We start from the raw sequence: 22,834 nt of genomic DNA, 5'->3' as shown, positions 1-22,834 counted from the left end.
TTGCATGAATGGACTATAAGGTGGATAGAAAGCTGTCTAGATTGTCGGGCTCAACGGGTAGTGATCAACAGTTCAATGTCTAGTTGGCAGCCGGTATCAAGTGGAGTGCCCCAGGGGTTGGTCCTGGTGCCAGTTTTGTTCAATGTCTTTATTAATGATCTAGGTGATGGGATGGATTGCACCCTCAGCAAGTTCGCAGATGACACTAAGCTGGGAGGAGAGGTAGATAAGCTGGAGTGTAGAGATAGGGTCCAGAGTGACCTAGACAAATTGGAGGATTGGGCCAAAAGAAATCTGATGAGGTTCAACAAGGACAAGTGCAGAGTCCTGCACTTAGGACGGAAGAATCCCATGCACCGCTACAAGCTGGGGACTGACTGGCTAAGCAGTAGTTCTGCAGAAAAGGACCTGGGGATTACAATGGATGAGAAGGTGGATATGAGTCAGCAGTGTGCCCTTGCTGCCAAGAAGGCTAATGGCATATTGGGCTGCATTAGTAGGAGCATTGCCAGCAGATCGAGGGAAGTGATTATTCCCCTCTATTTGGCACTGGTGAGGCCACATCTGGAGTATTGCGTCCAGTTTTGGGACCCCCACTACAGAAAGGATGTGGACAAATGGGAGAGAGTCCAGCAGAGGGCAACGAAAATGATCAGGGGACTGGGACACATAACTTATGAGGAGAGGCTGAGGGAATTGGGCTTGCTTAGTCTGCAGAAGAGAAGAGTAAGAGGGGATTTGATAGCAGCCTTCAACTACCTGGGGGGGAGGGATAGCTCAGTGGTTTGAGCATTGGCCTGCTAAACCCAGGGTTGTGAGTTCAATCCTTGAGGGGGCCATTTGGGGATTTAGTTGGAGATTGATCCTGCTTTGAGCAGGGGGTTGGACTAGATGATCTCCTGAGGTCCCTTCCAACCCTAATAATCTATGATCCTACCTGAAGGGGGGTTCCAAAGTGGATGGAGCTCGGCTGTTCTCAGTGGTGGCAGATGACAGAACAAGAAGCAATGGTCTCAAGTTGCAGTGTGGGAGGTCTAGGTTGGATATTAGGAAACACTATTTCACTAGGAGGGTGGTTAAGCACTGGAATGTGTTACCTAGGGAGGTGATGGAATCTCCATCCTTAGAGGTTTTTAAGGCCCGGCTTGACAAAGCCCTGGCTGGGATGATTTAGTTTGTGTTGGTCCTGCTTTGAGCAGGGTGTTGGACTGGATGACCTCCTGAGGTCTCTTCCAACCCTAATATTCTATGACTCTATGTTCTGTCCGACGGGCGCTATTGATGAAGATCTCTGATCCCAGGTGCAGGGGGCACTGCCGCTCCTACAGTGAAGCACCCACAGGGACACAGCTCGAAGAACCTCAGTTACTGCACAGGCTGAGTAACCCTCTCATCTTGTGCCAACATTGCTGTGACGTTGTGCAGTCTATATGGTTTTATAACAACTTGATAATAAGTCAATATAATGTAACTGGGATAGTTTTAGAGAGAATATGGTAATAAGTGAATATAATGTAACTGGGATATGCTTCATGCAAAAGGTCTCTTGTAAGGTATCATTACAAAGCTTATAATCTACTGAGTATGATCATCTGATTTGTATAAATGTACCACTCTTGTATCTAAAACTAGAAATTTAAAATGTAACTCTGAGGGCCTATTGTAATTATGTAAAGTGTGGGCCATTAATGATGGTTTGGAATCTTGATGACTCCCATTAACCAGAACCATTGTCTGCAGATGGTTGTGTTTACCTGTTAGTCTTCCTGTATATGTGTGTGCTGGCAAGTGGGCAATGAAGTCTTGCAGTGACATGTGATCATGTCACCTGAACTGGAATCCATCTTTAACCTGGTGCTTTTCCAGTGAGGGGGGGTGGAAACCCAGAGGGACAAAGGGTTCCCGCCTTATGCAAAAGATATATAAAGGGGTGGAAGAGAACAGAGGGAGAGAGGAGCCATCATGAAGAATCCCCTAGCTACCACCTGAGCTGGAACAAGAGCTGTACCAGAGGAAAGAATTGTGCCCAGGCCTGGAAGGTGTCCAGTCTGAGAAAAACTTACTGAAGCATCTCTGAGGGTGAGATTATCTGTATTTAGTTTGATTAGACATAGATTTGCGCATTTTATTTTATTTTGCTTGGTGACTTACTTTGTTCTGTCTGTTACTACTTGGAACCACTTAAATCCTACTGTCTGTATTTAATAAAATCACTTTTTATTTAGTAATTTACTCAGAGTATGTATTAATACCTGGGGGAGCAAACAACTGTGCATATCTCTCTATCAGTGTTATAGAGGGCGAACAATTTATGAGTTTGCCCTGCATAAACTTTATGCAGGGTAAAACGGATTTATCTGGGTTTAGACCCCATTGGGAGTTGGGCATCTGAGTGCTAAAGACAAGCACACTCCTGTGAGCTGTTTTCAGGTAAACTTGCAGTTTTGGGACAAGTGATTCAGACCCTGGGTCTGTGTCTGGAGCCAGACGGGAGTGTCTGGCTCAGCAAGACAGGGTGCTGGAGTCCTGAGCTGGCAGGGAAAACAGGAGCAGGGGTAGTCTTGGTACATTGGGTGGCAGCTCCCAAGGGGGTTTCTGTGATCCAACCCATCACAATTGCCCTTAACTTAAATAACTCCTCTGGTGTTTATCCCTCTGATGTACTTATATAGAGCAATCATATCTTGCCTCAGCCTTCCTTTAGACAGGCTAAACAAGCCAAGCTCCTTAAGGCAGGTGCTCAGCATCTTTGAAAATCAAGTCATTTGTTTAGGTGCCAGCCTTTAGGAACATAAGTTTCAAAATGTTGGCTGTGGTTCCCCGTCAGCCCTTCTGATCATACCACTAGCATTTCGTGGAACATATTTTTATTCACAGTGTGTTTGCTGTGCTGGAATCATGGACCAGTTGAGCTGTGCAGGATCCTGGAGGGGACTCTGACTGTCTCACTCCTCAGTGTAAATGGATAGTTACTGGTATCACTGTTGCTGTCACTGTCCCAAAAAGTATTGGACAGCACACCAGTGTAAATATTGGGCCATCCTTCCTTGGCCAAGCTCCCAACTGAGTAAGGACAACAGGATGAGGCCCAAGGAGTTGGAGATTGGGGTACCAGCCAGGGCCAGCTCTAGGTTTTTTGCTGCCCCAAGCAAAAAATTTTTTGGCTGCCCACCCCCCAGCCCTGAGCTCTCCCCCCCCGCCCACCAGTGCCCCCCCACACCCCCTGCCGCCCCAGCACTGGGCTCTCTCTCCTCCCCCCACCCACACCCCCTGCCGCCCCAGCACTGGGCTCCCCCACAAACGTGGGATCCGCTACCAGCACACGGCGGCCGAGCCCTGGCCCAGCCGCGACTCTGTCCCCATGCGGGTGGAGCTGCTGGGCAGCGTGGAGCGGGAGTACTTCCAGGTGGCGGTGCGGCTGCGGGGCGGCGCGGAGAACACAGCCCCCTCCCTGGGCTTTGCGGCACTGCTGGTGGCCGAGGTGGATCAGTTCGTGCTCACCGCCCTCACCCCCGACATGCTGGCGGCCGAGGACCTGGAGAGCCCCCTGGACCTGCTCCTCTTCAGCCTCACCATGCCCTGGCCCAGCCCCGGCGGGCGGGAAGGCGAGGATCTCCGGCTGTGGGGCTACCTGCTCAGCACTGACGAGCCCAGCCGGCCGCTCACCTCCTCACACGCTCCGGGAGCCCCTCTTGCCGCCGCCGCAGCCCGGGCTCAGCTCCAGGGGACCCCACTTCCCTCCCTCCCCGGCTCCTCACACACTCCAGGAGCCCCTCTCGCCACCGCCGCAGCCCGGGCTCAGCTACAGGGGACCCGTCTTCCCTCCCTCCCCGGCTCCTCACACACTCTGGGCAGGGCTGCCCAGAGGATTCAGGGGGCCTGGGGCAAAGCAATTTCGGGGGCCCCTTCCATAAAAAAAAGTTGCAATACTATAGTAACATATATTTGGAAATGTAAAAAATAACTAGTGAAATACATTCAAAAATTAATTTGTAATAATTTGAAAATACACTAAATACATTATTTAAAAACATTAAATGCTTTAATTGTATGTATACATTTGCAATTACATAATGGGCTGTTGCTGGGTGATGGTGATGGTTGGTGCCAATGGGCTGTCGCTGCCTGGGGGTGGTGCTGCTGTTGCCCAGGGCTGGGTGGGGAGCTGGGCTCTGGGTTGGGGAGTGCCCGGCTCACAGGGGCTGGGCTCAGGGCTATGGGGTCAGAGGGTGTCCGGCTCAGAGAGGCTGGGCTCGGAGCTGGGGGTCAGGGCTGGGGGGGTGATGGGGGGGGGGGGTCCCCAGCCCAGAGGGGCTGGGCGCGGGGCGGGGGGTCAGGGCTGTGGGGGATGAGGTCGGGGGGGTGCCCGGCCTCGGCCCCTTACCATGCCGCTTACCCCCTCTCCCGGACAGCGCTGCAGCGGCGTGGTGTCTCCAGCGGGGCCTGAGTTCCCGCCGCTCAGCCGCAGCTCGCAGCTGAGATGCCAGGGGATGGGGGAAGACGGAGGTGGGGGGAGCTTCCGACATACTTGTGGGGGCCCCTGAGGGGCCCAGGGCAAATTGCCCCACTTGCCCCCCCCCCCTTCTGGGTGGCCCTGACTCTAGGAGCCCCTCTCGCCGCCGCCACAGCCCGGGCTGTGGCGGCGGCAGTGAGAGGAGCTCCTGGAGTGAGTGAGGAGCCGGGGAGGGAGGGAAGCGGGGCCTGGGATGCAGGGAGGGAGGAGGGGTCCTGCTGCCGCTGCCGCTCCAAGTCTCCCCAGGGCGGCGTGGTGTTTCCCTGAGTGGGCTGTGCAGGGCACCGCCGGGCTGGGCAGGGGGCGCGGATCCCAGCTCGTGCGCTGACAGGGCGAGTGGCTGGGCCAGGGCAGGCTCCCGGCAATGCCGCCCGAAGCAAAAAAATTAAAATTAAAAATAAAAAAGGGGGGGGGTGGAGTGCCGCCCCTTAGAAAGTGCCACCCCAAGCACATACTTGGAGGGCTGGTGCCTAGGGCTGGTGCCTAGAGCTGGCCCTGGTACCAGCTAATCTTTCCAAACAGAGCCATGGAGTGTTTAAGTTCCATCTGGAGATGTGGGGAGAAATGGGTGATGGCACCCCCGCCCCATCGCTGCATTGTTACTAAAGATCACAAAGTCTGGGCATGGGAAGTGCCAACCACTGGTGCCACACACACATCTGTGGTGATTTTGCTTGTAGGTTTGAGAGCATGTCTCCATTTACCCCATCCTGTACTACTTGGAAGCACCAGCAATAATAATAAATAATAACAATATCTAGGTCTTGTCTAATGCTGTGGACCTGCATGTGACTGGAATGTCTGGGCCAGCAGCTACCAGCATGTACTCTGTAAATGTAGGGTGGAGTGAAGAGAGCTTCCCAAGCAGCAGTCCAGGTAGCTCAGCGACAGGCTGCAGAGCTGTGCATTGGCAGGTAGCTGCTGTGTGGCTGTTGTGCCCTGCTCTCTGGCCTTGCTGTAATTAGACCCGCAGGACATATGTGTCTGTGTGTACTGACAGGATTGTTCACCAGCCTCCTGTGCTAGAATTACATGTTCTTTTCAGTACCTTTGGCACCCTCTTCCCTCCTGTTTCCTCTTTGCTGGCACTGTCTTTGTTCCACTCTGTGCCATTTATTTCTTGTGTATTTATAAAGCCTTCTCAGCCAGCCCTCAGGCACCATCCCTTACCATCATGTCTGAACTGGCAGACTGTGGCACGAGGTGGTTTGGGTGCCAGCTGCAGCCAGCTTTCCTATGCTATTCCCTAGAGCAGCTCCTTCCAGGGGTGCTGTAATAATGTGTATAGTGGGGGTGCTGAGAGCCATTGAACCAAACAGTAAACCCTGGATATAATGGAAACCACTTCAAGTCATGGGGTGCTGCAGCACCCCCCGCACCCTTCGTTCCAGCACCTATGGCTCCTTCAGGCTGAGAATTTGGGACTAGAGTTACAGTGAATGGCCTACTCCCTAGCGTGCCCCCTGCTGGGATGGCTGAGGCCCTGGCCTTGTCATATGATTTCTAATCCTGATGTCTAATGCACTGCTCACCCTTCTAGCGTATTTTCTCTAGTGCTATTAGTGGTTCCAGACTGGAATATGAATGAAAGATCTGGTGGTTGGGAGGAAGGAAGGGAGAATTAAGCCATCATTTACACTCCTTCACTCCTGGAGCTGGTAAGGGGCACAGCCAGAGGGGGGCAATCCAGGTCTCAGCATAAATTAGAACAGTCTCCAGGCTACAGTAAGAACATAAGAATGGCCCTACTGGGTCAGACCAGTGGTCCATCTAGCCCAGTATCCTATCTTCCGACAGTGGCCGGTGCCGGATGCTTCAAAGGGAATGAACAGAACAGGCAATCATTGAGTGATCCATCCTGTTCTCTAGTCCTAGGAGCTGACAGTCAGAGGTTTAGGGACATCTAAAGCATGGGGTTGTGTCCCTGACCATCTTGGCTAATAGCCATTGATAGACCTATCCTCCATGAACTTATCTAGTTCTTTTTTGAATCCTGTTATAGTCTTGGCTTTCACAACATCCCCTGGCAATGAGTTTCACAGGTTGACTGTGCATTGTGTGAAGAAATACTTCCTTTTGTTTGTTTTAAACCTGCTGCCTATTAATTTCATTGGGTGACCCCTAGTTCTTGTGTTATGAGAAGGAGTAAATAGCACTTCCTTATTTACTTTCTCCACACCAGTCATGATTGTATAGATCCTGTCATATCACCCCTTAGTCATCTCTTTTCCAAGCTGAAAAGTACCAGTCTTATTAATCTCTCCTCATATGGAAGCTGTTCCACACCCCTAGTCATTTCTGTTGCCCTTCCCTGTACCTTTTCCAGTTCTAACGTATCTTTTTGGAGATCAGGCCATTCCAGCAGCCGGGAAGCAGCTGGGGTGAAGGGATAGCCTAGCCATGCCGCCATTGGCCTGGCCACTTCCCCTTGTGTGGGGGCTGAGAAGGAATGTATAAGAGCAGGAAGGTGCCTCTAAGCCACCCAAAGATTTCTCCAAACAGGGAGCATCCTCAGGGATCTGGAGCCACGTGCTTTCCAGCTGCTTGAACAGCACAAGGCAGCTGGGACTTGGATCTGGCCCCTCATCTCAAACCACCCTTGTTCTTTACATACTCTCTTTGATGTAGTGTGAACATCCCAATCTCTGCGATTGAAGAACACCACTCCTGCTAATATACTAAGAGTTCTGTGCAAAGGGAGTGGAGGAGAGTCTTCTGTTAGAATAATGCTGTAAAAGCATTAACCTGTGGCAGGGAGGAGAGAGGTTGGTACCTGAATCTGTAATTGAATCTCAGCATGCTGATAATTGCTCTGAGTGCTTTGATCTCATGGGTCATGATTGTACCCTAACCTCTCGATTGAATTACACATTTGTAACCTATCTCTGCACATCCATTATATCCATGTATAATGTATGGAGGCCTGGAGAAGAGGCACAGAGTAGCAGTAACAAAAGGCAAACACTGTAGGACAGTGATAACGCTGATTTCACTATTGTCCTGGGCCATGGGGGAGATTTTCAAAGGCACAAATGGGAGTCAACACTCATTGACTTTCAATGGGAGCTGGGTGCCTAACTCCCTTGGGTTCTTTTGAAAATGCCAACCAGCACATATAACCCTCTGATGAAATAGCAATGGATACAGTTCCAGAAAGATGGGAGCCTTGTAAGGGGCTGATCCTGCCAGCATTCACACATGTGAGTAATGTGATGCAGGGAAGAGCTCTCCTTGAAGTCAATACGGCTGCTTCTATGAGTGAAGTTACTCCCGTGTGTATGTAGGAGCAGGACTCAGGTAAGCAGGCAGCTCCAGTTCAGTGAGCATTGTTAGGGGAAAGCCCCTCCAAGAATCCTGCACTTAGGGGGACGGGGAATAAAAGCAGTTTTGTCTCGAAGGACGTGATTCTGCTCCAACTGATATCATTCTGTATGGTCTATTGTATTGGCAAAACGCCCACTGATGGCAGTGTGAGCAAAGCTGGACCTGGCATTACTCAGATAGGCAAATATCATGCCGAGTTAAAGTTCCAGATACAGACATGTCAGCTCTGATTTCCTAAGTGTGTGTTATTTGGTTACAGGTGTTCTCCAAGTTCTTGTGTTAACCTATAATAATAGCCTCATTTTAGGGGGTTGGGTTCTGAAGCGGCAAATTGGCAGGCAACGTCTTTCTAAAAGGCATACTGGAGTTCAACAAGCAGCTATGGGCTTGATGCACAAATTACTGGGTGAGGTTCTCTGGCCTGGGTCAGACTAGATGATCATAATGGTCTCATCTGATCTTAACACCTGAGACTCTGTCAAAAAGCAGCATAACTTCCATCTCTGATGGGTATTTTCAGTGCAAAACAAGAGAGGTAGAACCTCTGTGGTGAAGCAGAGAAAGAGAGAGGGGCCATAGGGAGAACATTGTTACCCTTATTCTAACAAAGTTCCTTGTTCAGTGTTAGAAGAAAGTGACTCTGATTCTTTTCCATTGTTACCTGCCAGCATTGGTCTTGGCTTTCTGTAGCATATGTTCGGACGGCAGCTCATTCCTTCCTCAGGACAAAATTATGCTCCTGCAAGTGCGAGATGCTCTTCAGGGGAAGCGGAGCAGCAATAGGGAAGTCTCTCCCCTATCCTGCATCTGTAGGGCAGGATGGCTCAGGGGGCTAAGAGACCAACATCCTGCAACACTCTTCACCGCAGCAACACTCTTCACCATGTGTTCCTCCTCTGTGCCAACTGCCAGAGACAGGATGTCCACTGGGGGCTACCCTCCGTAGCCAGGTGAACATGCCCTGCAAAGGCTCTGGAATGATGAGGAGTGTAACTATACTGCAGATCAAGAGAACCTTCCTCTCAGCTTCCATCCATGCTGCCAGAGAGCTCAAACATTTCATCAATCTCAAGTGCCTATAGCCTGCAATAGAACCCAGCAAAAAGCATCATGGATCTGCTCCCCTTCTAAACCCACCAAGCAACCAGAGTTCAGCACATTCAAGAAGTCCTGGGTATGCTAAAGGAGTCTCAACCCAACACCTGTGAATCTGACCCATTCCTGGTGAAACAAAACACTCCATTGCATGCTCAGTTCTCCCCCTGGGGAGAGGATGAGAGCACAAACATGAGAGAGATGTTAGTCACAGCTGGAAATGAGAATAGAATAGGTATGTTATCTGGGCCTGCTGCTTGAGTGCTAGGTCTGTATCCTGCCCCATGTTGGCCCTTTGTGTGCTGTGGGAGGGAGAACACCCTCTGACTTCCCTCCCCACAGATGATCCACACACAGCAGGTCTGAATTTTGCAGTAAATAGATGATCTGGTGTCACAGTGCCCTTTGCTCCTCACTGAAATGTTCGCTTCTATGGAGATATACCTATCTCATAGAGCTGGAAGGGACCTCAAAAGGTCATCGAGTCCAGCCTGCTGCCTTCACTAGCAGGACCAAGTACTGATTTTTGCCCCAGATCCCTAAGTGGCCCCCTTAAGGATTGAGCTCACAACCCTGGGTTTAGCAGGCCAATGCTTGAACCACTGAGCTATCCCTCCCCCCTTGAAGTCAATGCAATATTGTTATAGCAAATGGCAAGATTTGTGTGCCTGTTGAAATCTGACACTGGAACACTGATCAAGGGCAAAGTCAACAGCGATGGTCAGATGAAGAATTGAGACTGCAGCTGGTGCATGGCTGGGGCAAAGCAAACGGGGGAATCAGCACCAGGGACAGGACAGGTTACCAACCTGTTTCCTTTGAGAGGTGCCCCTGCAGATCCCCACTCTTTGGATTAATGCGCCCAAGCATGCAAGTTCAGCATCTTCTGGAAAGCAGCGGCCTTGCCATCACTCGCCCTTGTCCTCACACAGGGTTCTGGGCAGGGCCGGCTCCAGCTTTTTTGCCGCCACAAGCGGCGAAGCGGGGGGGGGGGAGGAGAAAAGATAAAGCTTCATTCTTCAGTGGCAATTCGGCGGTGGTTCATTCCCTCCAACAGGGACTGAGGGACCTGCTGCCAAATTGCCGCCAAAGACCCGGACGTGCCACCCCTTTTCATTGGCCGCCCCAAGCACCTGCTTGGTTCGCTGGTGCCTGGAGCCGGCACTGGTTCTGGGGTATAAACAGGACACATGACCCCAGCTGTCCTTCACTTCTTGCTGATAGCCAAAGGTGTATTGAGCCCAGAGCTCGCCTCTGTCCTCAGCATACCCTCCATGCTTTGCTCCTCTGTTCCGCCCCTTAGACTGCTATTTTTCTTTGTTTTAGATTTTTGTTAAAGAACCAACATCCTCCAAGTGTTGGTGCCTGTGCCTGGAGCCCAGCCCTCTTGGCTGCTCCCTCTTTTCCAAATATCGGTCCTGTTGGCTGACTTCCCATCACTGCTCTCCCTGTCTTGGATCTACTGAGCCGGCAGCCAGCATGGCAGAGCAGCACTGCCTCCCTTCGTAGAGTCAGGAGCTTTCAGAAATAGCAGTGGGGAGCCAGAGGGGAGGGAGTGGAGGCAGCCAAGCAAATCTTTCCCATAATGGCCTCAGGTAAAAGATCCAGGCCCCTCCCATCCCAAGCTGCTTGCCACTTGACTCCTAGTCTTCAAATATTAATGCAATGCTAATTGTGACGCTCTGACCTCCGCTCCTGCCACCTCCTCTTGCTGCACAATACAGTCTCTGACTGTCTCCAGGCTAAAGGGCTGGGAGCGCCAGTTTCTCCTGTCAGGAAGCCACCTGGGACCAGCAATGATTCCTCGGCCATCCCAATTCTGAGCTTCCAAAGCTCTGGATCCACAGCAGAATTTACCCTCTCCTCCCCTGTGGAGGGTGCTTCAGATGAACTCTGGACAGGACTGGAGGGGTGGCACTGGTAAGCATCTTCTCATACAGATTTAGTTTTAGGCTGTAGTTTTGGCTCAGGGGCCCTCACTAAACCAGATTCCTCTTTATCTCTGTTGCCACGGTGCCCCCTATTGGTTGAGTGAGACTGCATTCCTGCCGTTAGCTTGCCCCAGGGAGAAGGAAAATCTTGCCAACCCACCCATGGACAGAGCCTTGACTGTTTGCCTTCTGTACTTCAGCCTAAGCAGGTTATGTGTGAGTGTGGTCTTTGTGCTCTGGATGTGCTGTCCGGGATCCAGACATGAATCACTGATATCAGGTTGTTCTCAACCTGAAAACACAGTGGAGAATAGAAGCATGTTCTTGTCAGGACTAGTACCTTCAGGGCTTTTTCTGTACTCCAAAGAGTCCCACTCCTGCTAAATCTCTCCTAGTTGATCAGTAAAGGATAGTAACTGGCAGAGAGCGTCATAATCCAGCAGTTCACAGGACCTTGCTCCTCCATCTCTACTTTCTAAATTCAGTGACATACTGCAAACATGAAGGAGTGACTAAGCTGCTCTGGGCTTACTGGGAGCTGAGCTCCAGAACAGCTGGACATCTTTCTAGAAGAGTTGCTCTAGCTGAATGAGAAAGTAATGGGCTTGGTACAGGAATCACAGGATGACGTTCTATGGACTGGGTCAACAAGGGCTCAGACTAGATGATCGTAACAGTCCCTTCTGGCCTTGAATTCTCTGAATCTTGGAGCTGAGACACTGCGGGTCCTAATGTTACCAAAAAAGTTCATACTGATTCCTTTGCAACAAGAACAAAATGCGCCAAAGCTGACAGGATGAAATAGAAAGTAAAAGGAAAGAAGGAAAGACAGCAGCTAGTTGATCAAGCTGAGCTCTCTTGTGCAGGATTAGTCTTCTATTCAGCATAGTTTTCTGTGCTCTGCCCGCCAGCTCAGCTCTTTGGACTCTACAAACACTCCAAATGCTAGCCTAAAAGGGAGTCTAATCAGAACACTGTACAGTGTGTGGATACATGCACACAACTCCCAGCAGAGGTAAACCGCATAGAGGAGTGGGAGGGGGCACTCAGCATACTATGTTAGGAATTGATCTCCCAGTCCTTTTGGGATAATCATGCTTCTCCAATAGATTATAAAGAGTTGATGACGAAGCAATGTAAATACTGATCCCCATGTAAGGGCTAGTGCCCTAGAAAAGAGCAGACTGCATGTTTACATGTTTAGTTCATTGTAAGGGTTATTATGAATGTTCCTTGTCAATCATATAGTTAATGAGTTTATTGACCTAGTACGGTAGTGCATCATTTTGACTGATACTACAGGACTCTTATCAGAGAGATCTCTGCTGCTACAAAAACTCAGGTGAGTTACAAGCTCAGTCTAACACATTTGTCAAATAGTGATTCATGTCTTTTAAAAGACAGGGGGAGAGCTAGCTCAGTGGCCTGCTAAACCCAGAGTTGTGAGTTCAATCCTTGAGGGGGCCATTTAGGGATCTGGGGCAAAAATCTGTCTGGGGATTGGTCCTGCTTTGAGCAGCGGGTTGGACTAGATGACCTCCTGAGGTCCCTTCCAACCCTGATAGTCTATGATGATGATGTAAAAATGTCTATAACTGCATTGCTCAGGACCTAGCTATGAGGATGTATCACTTTTTTTTATTTAGACAGGAAGTACGTTTAGCCGGGCCAATGCTGCCTGGGACACTATCCTGAATTCAGGGCCGGCTCCAGGCACCAGCCTACCAAGCATGCACTTGGGGCGGCACCTGGAGGGGGGCGGCGCTCAGGCCCAAGAGCGGGGCCGCGACTGGGCTCGCCGCCCTCCCCGCGGCGCTCCGGCCGCCGGGGAGAGCGGAGCCGCAGCGGGCTCGCCGCCCTCCCCCGGCGCTCCGGCCGGCTGGGGAGAGCGGGGCCGCGGCCGGCTCTCCGCCCTCCTCCCGACGCTCCGGCCGGTTGGGGAGAGCGGGGCCCCGGCTGGGCTCTCCGCCCTCCTCCCAGCGCTCTGGCCAGTCGGTGTCAGTATTGGATGCTCCTGTGGTGCCCCATGCATAAATTCACAGTGGAATGGCCAGAGAATGGCAGAGGGTGAATTCTACCCTTCTGTTAGAACTGCCCTGCTGGTGCAGGAGGGTGCAGATTGCAGCCCCTGCAGCACTGGAGGGAGTCAAACCCATAATGTCCTACCTCAGAGGGTTACTACACTAGCAGATAACAGATCATGGTTTGGAGCACTCCTGATACAGGTGGTGTATTCTCCTAAGGGCTTCGTTAGTGTAGCAGAACTGTATGTGCGTTACAATCAAACAGTTCACTTGATCAAATTAACATTTCACGCTGAGACCTGGCCAGAAGACTGAAACTTCTAGGCATTCAATTGGCTGAAAATGAGGACCAGACATTTGTTCAAAACCCTACATTTACTTCCTGAATTAAACACACTTTATTGCATTGTGTCAAGAGCCCAGACAGTCTATTGCCTGGTAGGTACATTAGTAAGGCACTGTGGTTGGTGTCACTCTATGCTAAGCAACGAGTGTGATGAGACTTTGTTTTAGAGTCTTTCCACATTTTGCTATGACTCAGGTACCTACTGCTCTTTCCCTGAGGTTGGCTTTCCTTCCTTGGAGGATGGCTCATCCCCAGGTGCTGCTTCTAGCTAACACTTAGATGGGGTCTTACATCACTGCTTAGAACCTGGGGTAATAGAAATGAATATTCTGTGCAAAAAAATCTGTGCAAGGTAATCTCTTGACCTTAATGTGCCACTGATGGAGCCCATTGGCAACTGCTATGCAAAGGGTCGCAGGGCTTCTGCAATTTGTACCTCTGTGTACCAGCCAGTCAGTGTCCTTCGTACCCTCTGCCCCTCCCATCTCCTTCAATGAGAGTCCCAGTAGGAGCTGGGGTGGGTGCCCATGGCCTGGAACACTGCACAGCTGGCAGAAAAGATACATTAGAACAGCAGAAAGATTCAAGTAGTGATTTACGGTGCCCTCCAAAGCTCTACTGTGCATGGTCATGCACTTAGGGTCTAATAAAAATTTATGCTACAAGCTGGGGGGCTCATCAGTTGGGAGTGACCGAGGAGGAGAGAGACCTGGGTGTGGGGGTCCATCACAGGATGACTGTGAGCCACCAATGTGATGCAGCTGTAAAAAAGGCAAATGGGGTATCAGGTAAGACATTTCCAGTTGAGATAGGGAAGTGGTAATGCCACAGTATACAGCATTGGGGATACCTCATTTGGAATACTGTGAACTGTTCTGGTCACACAGTTTAAATCCATCTTTTGTGATGGTGGAACAGATGCAGAGAAGAGTTACTAGATGATCAAGGGAACAGAGGATCTATCATCTGAGAGGAGACTGGAAGAGCTTGGCTTGTTTAGCCTCACAAAAAGGAGGCTGAGAGGGGATACGATTGCTTTCTATAAATTCATTATAGGGTAAATACCAGGGAGGGTGAAGCTTATTTAAGCTAAAGGGTAATGTTGGCACAAGAACAAAGTGGTATAAACTGGCCACAAATAAATTCATGCTGGAAATTAGAAGAAGGCTTCTAACCAGCAGAGAGGTGAGGTTCTGGAACAGACTCCCAGTAGGAGTTATGGGGACAAATAACTTAACCAGTTTTGAGAGAGACTTGGACAAATTTATGAGTGCAATTGCATGATGGGATTGTTTGTTATGGTGCGAGGCAGGGCTTGGCAGCCCTGGGGGGGGTCACTTCCAATTTATGCCTTATGTTCCTAAAGCTCATGCTTCAGGACTTCTGCCAGCCACCTGCAGGAGTCAGGAAGGGATCCCCCCCCCCCCCCCATGTATTCTGGGAGAGTTTTTTATCTTCTTCCTCTGAAGCATTAAGTACAGCCACAGCTGGAGATGGGACACTCGGTGGAATGGGCCAGGACTCTGTGGAGACACTGAGTATTCTCTCTCTCAGCTGTGTGGCTGGCTGGTTCTTGATCACATGCTCAGGGTCTAACCGATCGCTATGTGTGGGGTCGGGAAGGAATTTCCCCCCAGCTCAGACTGGCCTTGACCTTGGAGTTTTCACCTTCCTCAGCAGCGTGTGGGTGCAGGTCACTTGCCAGATTATCTGGGTGTATCTCACTTAATCATTTCCCTGCACTGTGGGGTCCTCTGGCACTGGGACACCTTGGGTCCTCCTGTTCTCTGCCTGTGGCATGTAATAGTCTGGTCTCCTGGGGCTGTGAGACTTTGGTCTCATTTTGGTTGTTCGGTCCAGTGTGCAGGTGCTGGGTGGTGCTGATGGCCTGTGATGAGTTGAAGGGACCACTAGAGCAATTACTCTATATTCATTTGGGCTGTAGTGAGAGACAGGTCTGTAGTCAGTGACAGGCTAGTGCCTAAACCTGCTGGCGCTGATGATGTGAAGGGACATGGATAACGGCGCGTGTGTCTCTGTGTCTGTTACTATGTTCCTTTTGGTATCAGAGCTTTGGAACATCCCCCCACATCCCTCCCACCCCTCTCAGAAAACCTGCCATTCTTGCTCTGTTGTGCTGCACGCTGAAATCAGTCAGAGTTATAGTGTGGTGCAGGGTCCTTTCTTTATGCAGGGGATCAGTGTTGCTGAGCAGGAGGTTTTCTGCTACTCCATCTCTGTGGCTTTTTTTTTTATAACGGTCCTTCCAAATGAGGACAAGCAGGATTAGAACCAATGTCCATGTGGCATTATTGTGACAGGTGCACTGGTTCCTTCCCCTGAGGAGAATGAGATCTGTCTCACAGCAGTAACCTATGGTTTAAGGGAGGCCATTGTGGAAGAGGCCAAACTAACAGACGGATCACTCCCAAACTCCTCCTTGGGGGATAATTGTTCATTCTCCCCTGCACTGGGCAAATAGACGGTTAGGTGTTGCGCTTCCCTGTGTTTCCTCTTTCACAACTGTCTGTGTCCCAGTAGTCTGCTCAGCGGAGGACTTCTAGCAGCCAGGAGGGTCAAATGGCCAAGATCCCAGTAATAAAGAGCCAGCACACTGGTGACTACTACCGACCGGAGAGTGGACAAGCACGCCTCAGAATGTCAAGTGAGGCCATTGCGAGGATGGAGAATGGCAAGGTACCCCACAGCCTGCGGGGGGGTTGGTGTAAGACAGAGCTCATCTTTGCTTCTTTGGAAGGTTCCTGGAGGGGATCAACTTTCCTGTTGTTTGAATGTGTCATAATGAAATAGGTATCTCTCTGGCACACAACTGGAGAAATGAATAGTGGAAAGGTATCTTAAAAGAAACTGCTTAACTAGAGCTGGGCAAATTCTGCAAACATTTATTTGAATGACAACACTAGACCTGATTTTCCTCTTGCTTATGTCTGTTTTACACTGGCACGGCTCCCTGAACTTCCGGTGTAAATGACAGCAGAATCTAGCCCCATGAATTTCCTTCCATAGTATTCACAACCTTTTATATTTGTCTTTCCTGAACATTTTCGTAGGGAATTTTCTTCCCAAGAACATTTGTGGAACAGGAGAGTTTCGCAAATACTTGTGCCAACACGTATTGGCGCAACTGCTTGAGCTGAAACTGAAAAGAAGTAGCCGAGGGACTGGCAAATATCCAATCAGGTCACAGGAACACTAGCAAGTAACTCAGGACATGTGAGCGAATTACAAATGGCAAATACCAGAAGTCTCATCCAGTAATTTACAAGGAATCTTTAAGTTGAACACATAATTCAACACATAATTTCAGATAATGAAACACATCTGTAAAAATCTAACTCTGTTCAGGGATAATTTGAGAACAAAAAAAGGGGCAAAAACATCAAAGTGTGGGTTGTTTGTTGTTTTTCTGTGAGTATCAACTCAAGTCCTGAATCTCCCAGTAAGGAGCAGTGAGGAATCTCACCTGACTGGAATCTTCGTGGACATTCATCACAGGGCAGTGCTGTGTGGGTGTGCATAACCCCTAACATTGGCAGAGCTATGTATGCTTGATGCCAGCTGACATTGGGAAGGCAAGAGCTGTGGGGACACTCACAGTGCTGCTGTGCTAACTGGCACTACCAGTAAGTGGCCATGAAGCTGCTCTAATTGGTGGAGTCAAAAGGAAAAGCAGTAGAAAGGCTCCATGTTATACTGGAAGATGTAGACACTGAAAGGTGTTTCACATTTTCAGAGGTGAAAGAGCCCTTCTTTCTCTGTGTCTTTCTAGGCTCGGGCACCAGTGAATCCTCTGCCGATGGGAGTAAGCCACACACTAGCCATGGTGAAAGAAGGAATTATCCACACACACCAGAATATAGCTAGTGAGTACAGGCTCTCGTATTTCTTCTGAAACTCTCAGCGACAGATGTGAGTGTCAGAGCTTCCTGGCTGTTCTGCTGTTAAATGGCCAGGGGCAATTCTGTAGTATTTCAGTGGTATATACTAGTGACTATCCGTGTTCACAGGAACTGTAAAATAGCAAATATTTATGCACTGTATGGGTCAGATCCTCAGCTGGTGTCAACTGGCCTCAAGCCATTGACTTCAGTAAAACTGAAAATTGACTTCCATGGAACTGTATCATCTACGCCAGCTGAAGACTGCCCCAAAGTGTTTGTATTATATTTTCAAACATTTTACAGCGAAATTGGAAATGGCTGTAAATGTTGTAATAATTTAAAATGTGTTCTCTAGGGTGACTGGGTTTTGCTAGAGGGCTAATAGAGTATTGACTTCCCTTGCTGATGAATACCATTACTCAGTCTGTATTCTTAATAATGCAAATCACTGTAGGGCTAAAGCGAAATACCCCCTTAAAATTGTTCTCACTTGCTCTCTGTCCCCAAGCATACAGCCTGTAAAGGACAGGGTCGCCATTCAATGGAGAACTGCATCCCCTACTCTTCCCATTACCCTGAACCTCTTTTACATAAGCCTGTATTTCTTCTCTCCCTTCCAGCCACAAGGTCCTTCAACATGCTGAAACCCAGTGAGCCCAGCAAACCACTCATAGCAGAGCCGAAGCTCAGCAAATCCCTGCAGAAGGCCAGGATCACAGCTTTGTTCGCACACTCCGTATGTCGCTCACTCATCCCCGCAGCTCCCTTTGGACTTTCTCTCCCTTTCTGTCTATTTCCACTTGGCCTCTCCTTTGCTCTTCAGGGATGCCTCTTCAGCAGAACTTCCCAGGTTTCTGATCAGTTCTCAAGGCAACAATCCCCATTCAGCTACAATTTGTTGTCTGTGGCGACATCACCCATCTTTCCTGAGTTGGATACTCCCTTTCTCCCAGCCCCAGCCCCTCTGCTGGCTGCAGGCTGGGGAGTGGTGTAGAAGCCATTATGGTGGCTCTATACCACCAGAGGATTCTGCCTAAGGAGGGTAGATCCTCCAGCAGCTGCATAGACTGGCTGTGGAATAGCACAAAGCCACACTAACATCCCATTATAGTTACCACTGCGGCAATCTGTGTTAGCAGCCAATAGAACAAACCCCAGGGGACAGCGCTGGCGAAGTATTTACTCAGGTTCCTTGCCTCTCCCCCCACACCCCCAAGGCTATTTGGATTGCTTCTAGAAATCAGGAGAATGAATGAAGTTGTGGCATGTGAGACATTTGTCCTTTCGACAGTCAACATGTTTCACAAACACTTTTGTGCCTCATTCAATATTTTATTTTCAAAATTTGTGTTAAGAAAATGATCAAAACCATTACTGGCCATTTCCATCCCCCCAAACCCTGGTTGTCACAGCACATCAGAGGGCTGACGTGCTGACCAGGACATAGCTGGTGCCGTGGCCTGGTGCCGGGAGGAGTTTGGCACCTAACTCCTGCCGGCCCTTGTGAACAGGGCCGGCTCCAGGGGTTTGGCCGCCCCAAGAGGCCCCCCCCCAAAGAAAAAGCCGCGATCGCAATCGCGATCTGCGGCGGCAATTCGGCGGAAGGTCCTTCGCTCCGAGCGGGAGTGAGGGACCGTCAGCCGAATTGCCGCCAAATAGCTGGACCTGCCGCCCCTCTCCGGAGTGGCCGCCCCAAGCACCTGCTTGGCAAGCTGGTGCCTGGAGCCGGCCCTGCTTGTGAACATCTGTGCTTAAGCAGAGCGTTAGTGGCTGCTGTGCTGCTGAAGGTGCTGCCCTGCTCTGAACACACCCAAATGTGGCTGGAGAGGATGCTTTGCTCCTGAGGCTCCTGTCCCTCACAACCTGAGCATGTTCCATCTGCCAGGGCCTCTGGATGGTGCTAGTGCATGTCACAGCCTTGCCCTTTAGTTATCTGCACATACTCCAGCTCTCAGCAATTCAGCCTGGCAGTAGGCGGGCACTCCATACCTTGGGCTCCCAGTCTGGAGTGCTGATGAGTGGCTGGAGGGGTTGGGTGTGTAAACGCACACTCATTGTGTGAAATTCAGAGAGCAAATTTCTCCAAGACAGACTCTTGGAATTGGATCTTGGGCTAGAGCCCCAAATCTGGCTGAGCTGTGCTGAGGGGGCAAGGTGGTGTCTTAAATCCCTCTATATACCCTTCAGTCAGGAGTGCACATAGCGGTCAGTTTTACCTTCAGAGTATCTTAGAGCAGCCTCGAGGCCAGTCTAAGCTATGCTGACTGGAACAGCTCCTAGTGGCTGGAACAGCTCCTGGTGGCCGCTCTGCTGGTCCAGAATTGCAATACGCTCCAGACATAGTCCCTTCCATCCCAGGCCACCCCCTGACCTACCCCAGCACCTTTCCTATATAGGAATAGGTGACAGCCGCCCCTACACAAAGTTGCTTTGCCTGTCTGAGCAGAGCAACCCAGCCAGCATAGGCAGGAGGGTCTGACCCAATGTGCTCTTACCTCACCTCCCTTTGGTACATTGCATGAAGTCCTCTTAAAAAACAGCTATACTGGAAAAACATGAGCTGTGACTCCTATCATTGTGCAGGGCGAGAAGACTGCACCAGCTGATCCTGTGCAGAGCAGCTGCATCTCCCCAACACTGGATGAGCTGTACCCATCAGACCTCGATGCCCTGGTGCCCACCCATGATGAACAAGGCCACTCGATTCCTGAGTGGAAGCGGCAAGTGATGGTGAGGAAGCTGCAGGCTCGGCTGGAAGCAGAAGAGGGCAAGGGCAGGAAGGTATGGTACTGAGCTGACTGAAGGAGAACTGGCTGTTTTAGGCTGGGTTAGAAAGTCTTTATAGGCTTCTCCTTGCTTTGCTTGTTCCTCTTTGCTTCTTCCCAGCTCACTCCCTAACTTTCTCTCAGCTATGTCATGCCTTACCTCAGTCCTGAATTCTAATGTCATGAGATCATTGCACTCCTGGTTTTCCATCACTGGTATAGTTACCTCAGTAGAACGACATGGGGGTCCAACCCACAGTCCTAGTGCAGGGCAGGGTTCAGGCCTTTGTCTATTCTTGAAGCTCAGTGCAGACAAGGGCCTCGCAAATTTTTGGTTTGAGGGGGGCCCGAACCAACATTTCTGAGGAAAAGTCCAGTTTGATTCAAACCAAAATCTTTCTTTCCCCAAAGTTTTTTCAAAATGAAAATTCAAGTAAAAGAGTTGTTTTAGTTGACTTGAGATGTTTAGAGTCAACTTGAAATGATTTTTGTTTGTTTGTGCTTTGAATCAGCCGTTTTTGAAGTGTTTCACCCTTTTTTGGTGTGTTTGTTTTTTAACGGCCAAATGTCAATTCAAAAGGCCATTTCAAATTGAAGAGCTGAAATGAAACATTTTGAAACAAAACGGTCACAAACAAACTTTTCAACTCTTTTGAAAAAAAAGTTCAACCAAAATCTTTCACTGAATTTGACTCCAACTTGACAAATAGGTTTCAGGACCCGAAAATGCTTATTTCAATGAAAAAAAAACTGTCAGTCAAAACCATGTTGTCCAGCTCCAGTGCAGACCCAATGAAAGCTACGTGGTGCCAGAGCAAGGACTGTGCACTCAGACAATGCAAATGACTTTCAAGCCAACGTGCCCCTTAGAACAATAGACACAGAAGCCTTCTCAAAGCAAGGGGGAGCCCTGGACCTGTGTGTTAGGGAGCCTTCTCTATGCTTTAGCAGTCACGACCTCTCTAATCACCACAGGAGCTGTGGAAGCCAAATCCTGTGCACGTTCATCATATTGCTGGGGTATCAGTGCCCTTGTTTCACACCAGTGTGTGTGTGTGTGGGGGGAGGGAATCAGCCCTGGCTCTAGAAGATTACATTAATGACCTCCTGCAGTCTCTCACTTTCTGTCTCCCGCATGCAGAGCAGTGGAGGCAGTTCGGTGGAGATGGGGGACTGGAGGTATTCACAGGCCCACAATGGTATACTGGGCCCCTTCGGGGAGCTGCTGACCGAGGACGACCTACTTTACTTGGAGAAGCAGATTGAGAATCTGCAGCTGAGGAAGAGATGTCAGGAGTGTGAGAGAGAGCTGGGGCGCCTGGTGGAGGAGCTACAGACCATCCTTCCTGCCCCCATTGTCCATATCACTGTCAACAGCCAGCTCCTGCACCAGGATGGCCAGGCACTCCCTATCTGGTGCAGCCGCATCTCTGGCATGGTGAAGAGCATGTCTGTGCTGCTCACTAATGTAAACGGCCTGAGGAAGGAGGCGGAGATGCCATCCCCTAAAGAACCATCCGGGTCTGGTGAGTGGAAGTGCCCTGCTGGAGGCAGTGCAGAGAGGGAGATCCTGGAGTGTGGCGTCTCTGTCAGGAAGCTGAGAGGTAATTTTGAGAAACATGTTCTCCCAGGACAAAGAATGGCCTTGGAGCTCCGAGGGGTGGAGGCCATGCCTTGGGAACACTCAGGAAGGTGCTGGTCAGGCGAGGATCTTGTTTCTCAAAAGCAGTGGAGCACCAGTAAGAGCCAGAGAAAACTAGTCTGTGAAGAACATGCGTTTGGAGATATGGAGAATGCCAGTGACTCTGGGATCAGCTGCAAAGAGGCTTCCTCGGATATGAGCAGGTCTCTTGTTCCAGTGGCAGAGCCCACTAGCCTCAGGAAAGAACGAATAGTGATGCTCTTTCTCAGCCACTGGAAGAAATCTGCTTACATGCCTTCCTTGAAAATCACGGCCAGAAAAACGCTTGAGTCCCAGAGAGTCAGGAAAATAAGAGAGGTGGAGGCTGCTGCCGAGGTCAGAAAGGAACAGATTCCTGAGGAGAAGCCGGTGGTGGAAATGAGCAAACTGGGCTATTTAATTCAGCAAAGGAGCACCATCAAGAACCTGATTGGCAACTGGAAGGACATCATCTCTCAGGTGCCCTCACGACAGATCCGGCGCCTGAACCGCCAGCAGGCTATCTATTCCCCAGAGCAGTTCCTGCCCCACGTCAATGGGGTGCCCACCAATTACAACAGCCTCACCCTTGACCTCTTTATGCTTGGCTACTTCCACATCCTGGAGCTGGACCTTCCTCAGGAGGAACGCAAGATGAGGCACCTCCTCTGCTTCGAGGTGTTCGACCACTTGGGCAGATACCCCTGGGAGACCGTGCGAGCCTTCCACAAGGCAGTGACTGATGAAATCAGTGCTGGCAAGCGAGGCTGGAAAGACGGTTTTGAGGACATTAAGTTCAGGTTTTTTGGTAACACCAAGGACCCAGTCAGGGAGCTGGAACCAAGCAGAGCATCAGCAGAAAGCACTCTAAAGCCAGTGTCCAGAGTTAGGGTTCGGAGCGCTGCTCTTGAGCAGGCTGGACATGATCCAGGAAACTGTTCTGAGCTAGGCAGCTTCAACAATGATGAGATCTGCAGGTACATTGACCGCAGCTTTGCCTTCTGGAAGGAGAAAGAAGCCGAGATATTCAACTTTGAGGAGTGAGCTCTTTTGGCCATGTTGGAACTGCCTTCCCTTGGCCTTGTGTGAATGGGAGTTTGGGGGCTGGATTGCTCCGGGATGCTGGTTGTTCCTCCTCCCCATCTCTCAGATACTGCAAGGAATATGCCTAGAAGGGCTCAGAAATTTTTCATGAAGCAGGTTGCCTGGCCTGAGGGAGAGATTTCGGAACCAGTAGGAAGATTTTCCAAGGCACAAATGGGAATTAGGCACCC

At 50.1% G+C, this 22,834-nt stretch overlaps 1 protein-coding gene across 1 annotated transcript in view; it reads left to right on the top strand.

The window, feature by feature from the left end:
• The window catches only part of ESPNL (espin like), a 50,398-nt gene extending 27,794 nt beyond the window's left edge, over positions 1-22,604 (top strand). Inside the window, 6 exon segments of the mRNA XM_029913324.1 lie at positions 3,283-3,712; positions 15,775-15,930; positions 17,024-17,117; positions 17,756-17,871; positions 19,719-19,916; positions 21,042-22,604. Of these exon segments, the coding sequence (XP_029769184.1) occupies positions 3,283-3,712; positions 15,775-15,930; positions 17,024-17,117; positions 17,756-17,871; positions 19,719-19,916; positions 21,042-22,604 (2,557 nt within the window).
• The last annotated feature ends 230 nt before the right edge of the window (positions 22,605-22,834 follow it).

The sequence above is a fragment of the Terrapene carolina genome, unplaced genomic scaffold, assembly GCF_002925995.2.
Source record: "Terrapene carolina triunguis isolate 2854851 unplaced genomic scaffold, T_m_triunguis-2.0 Scaffold583, whole genome shotgun sequence".
Taxonomy (NCBI): domain Eukaryota; kingdom Metazoa; phylum Chordata; order Testudines; family Emydidae; genus Terrapene; species Terrapene triunguis.
The sequence above is the reverse complement of the archived record's forward strand: the minus strand, read 5'-3'. Positions and strand labels throughout refer to the sequence as shown.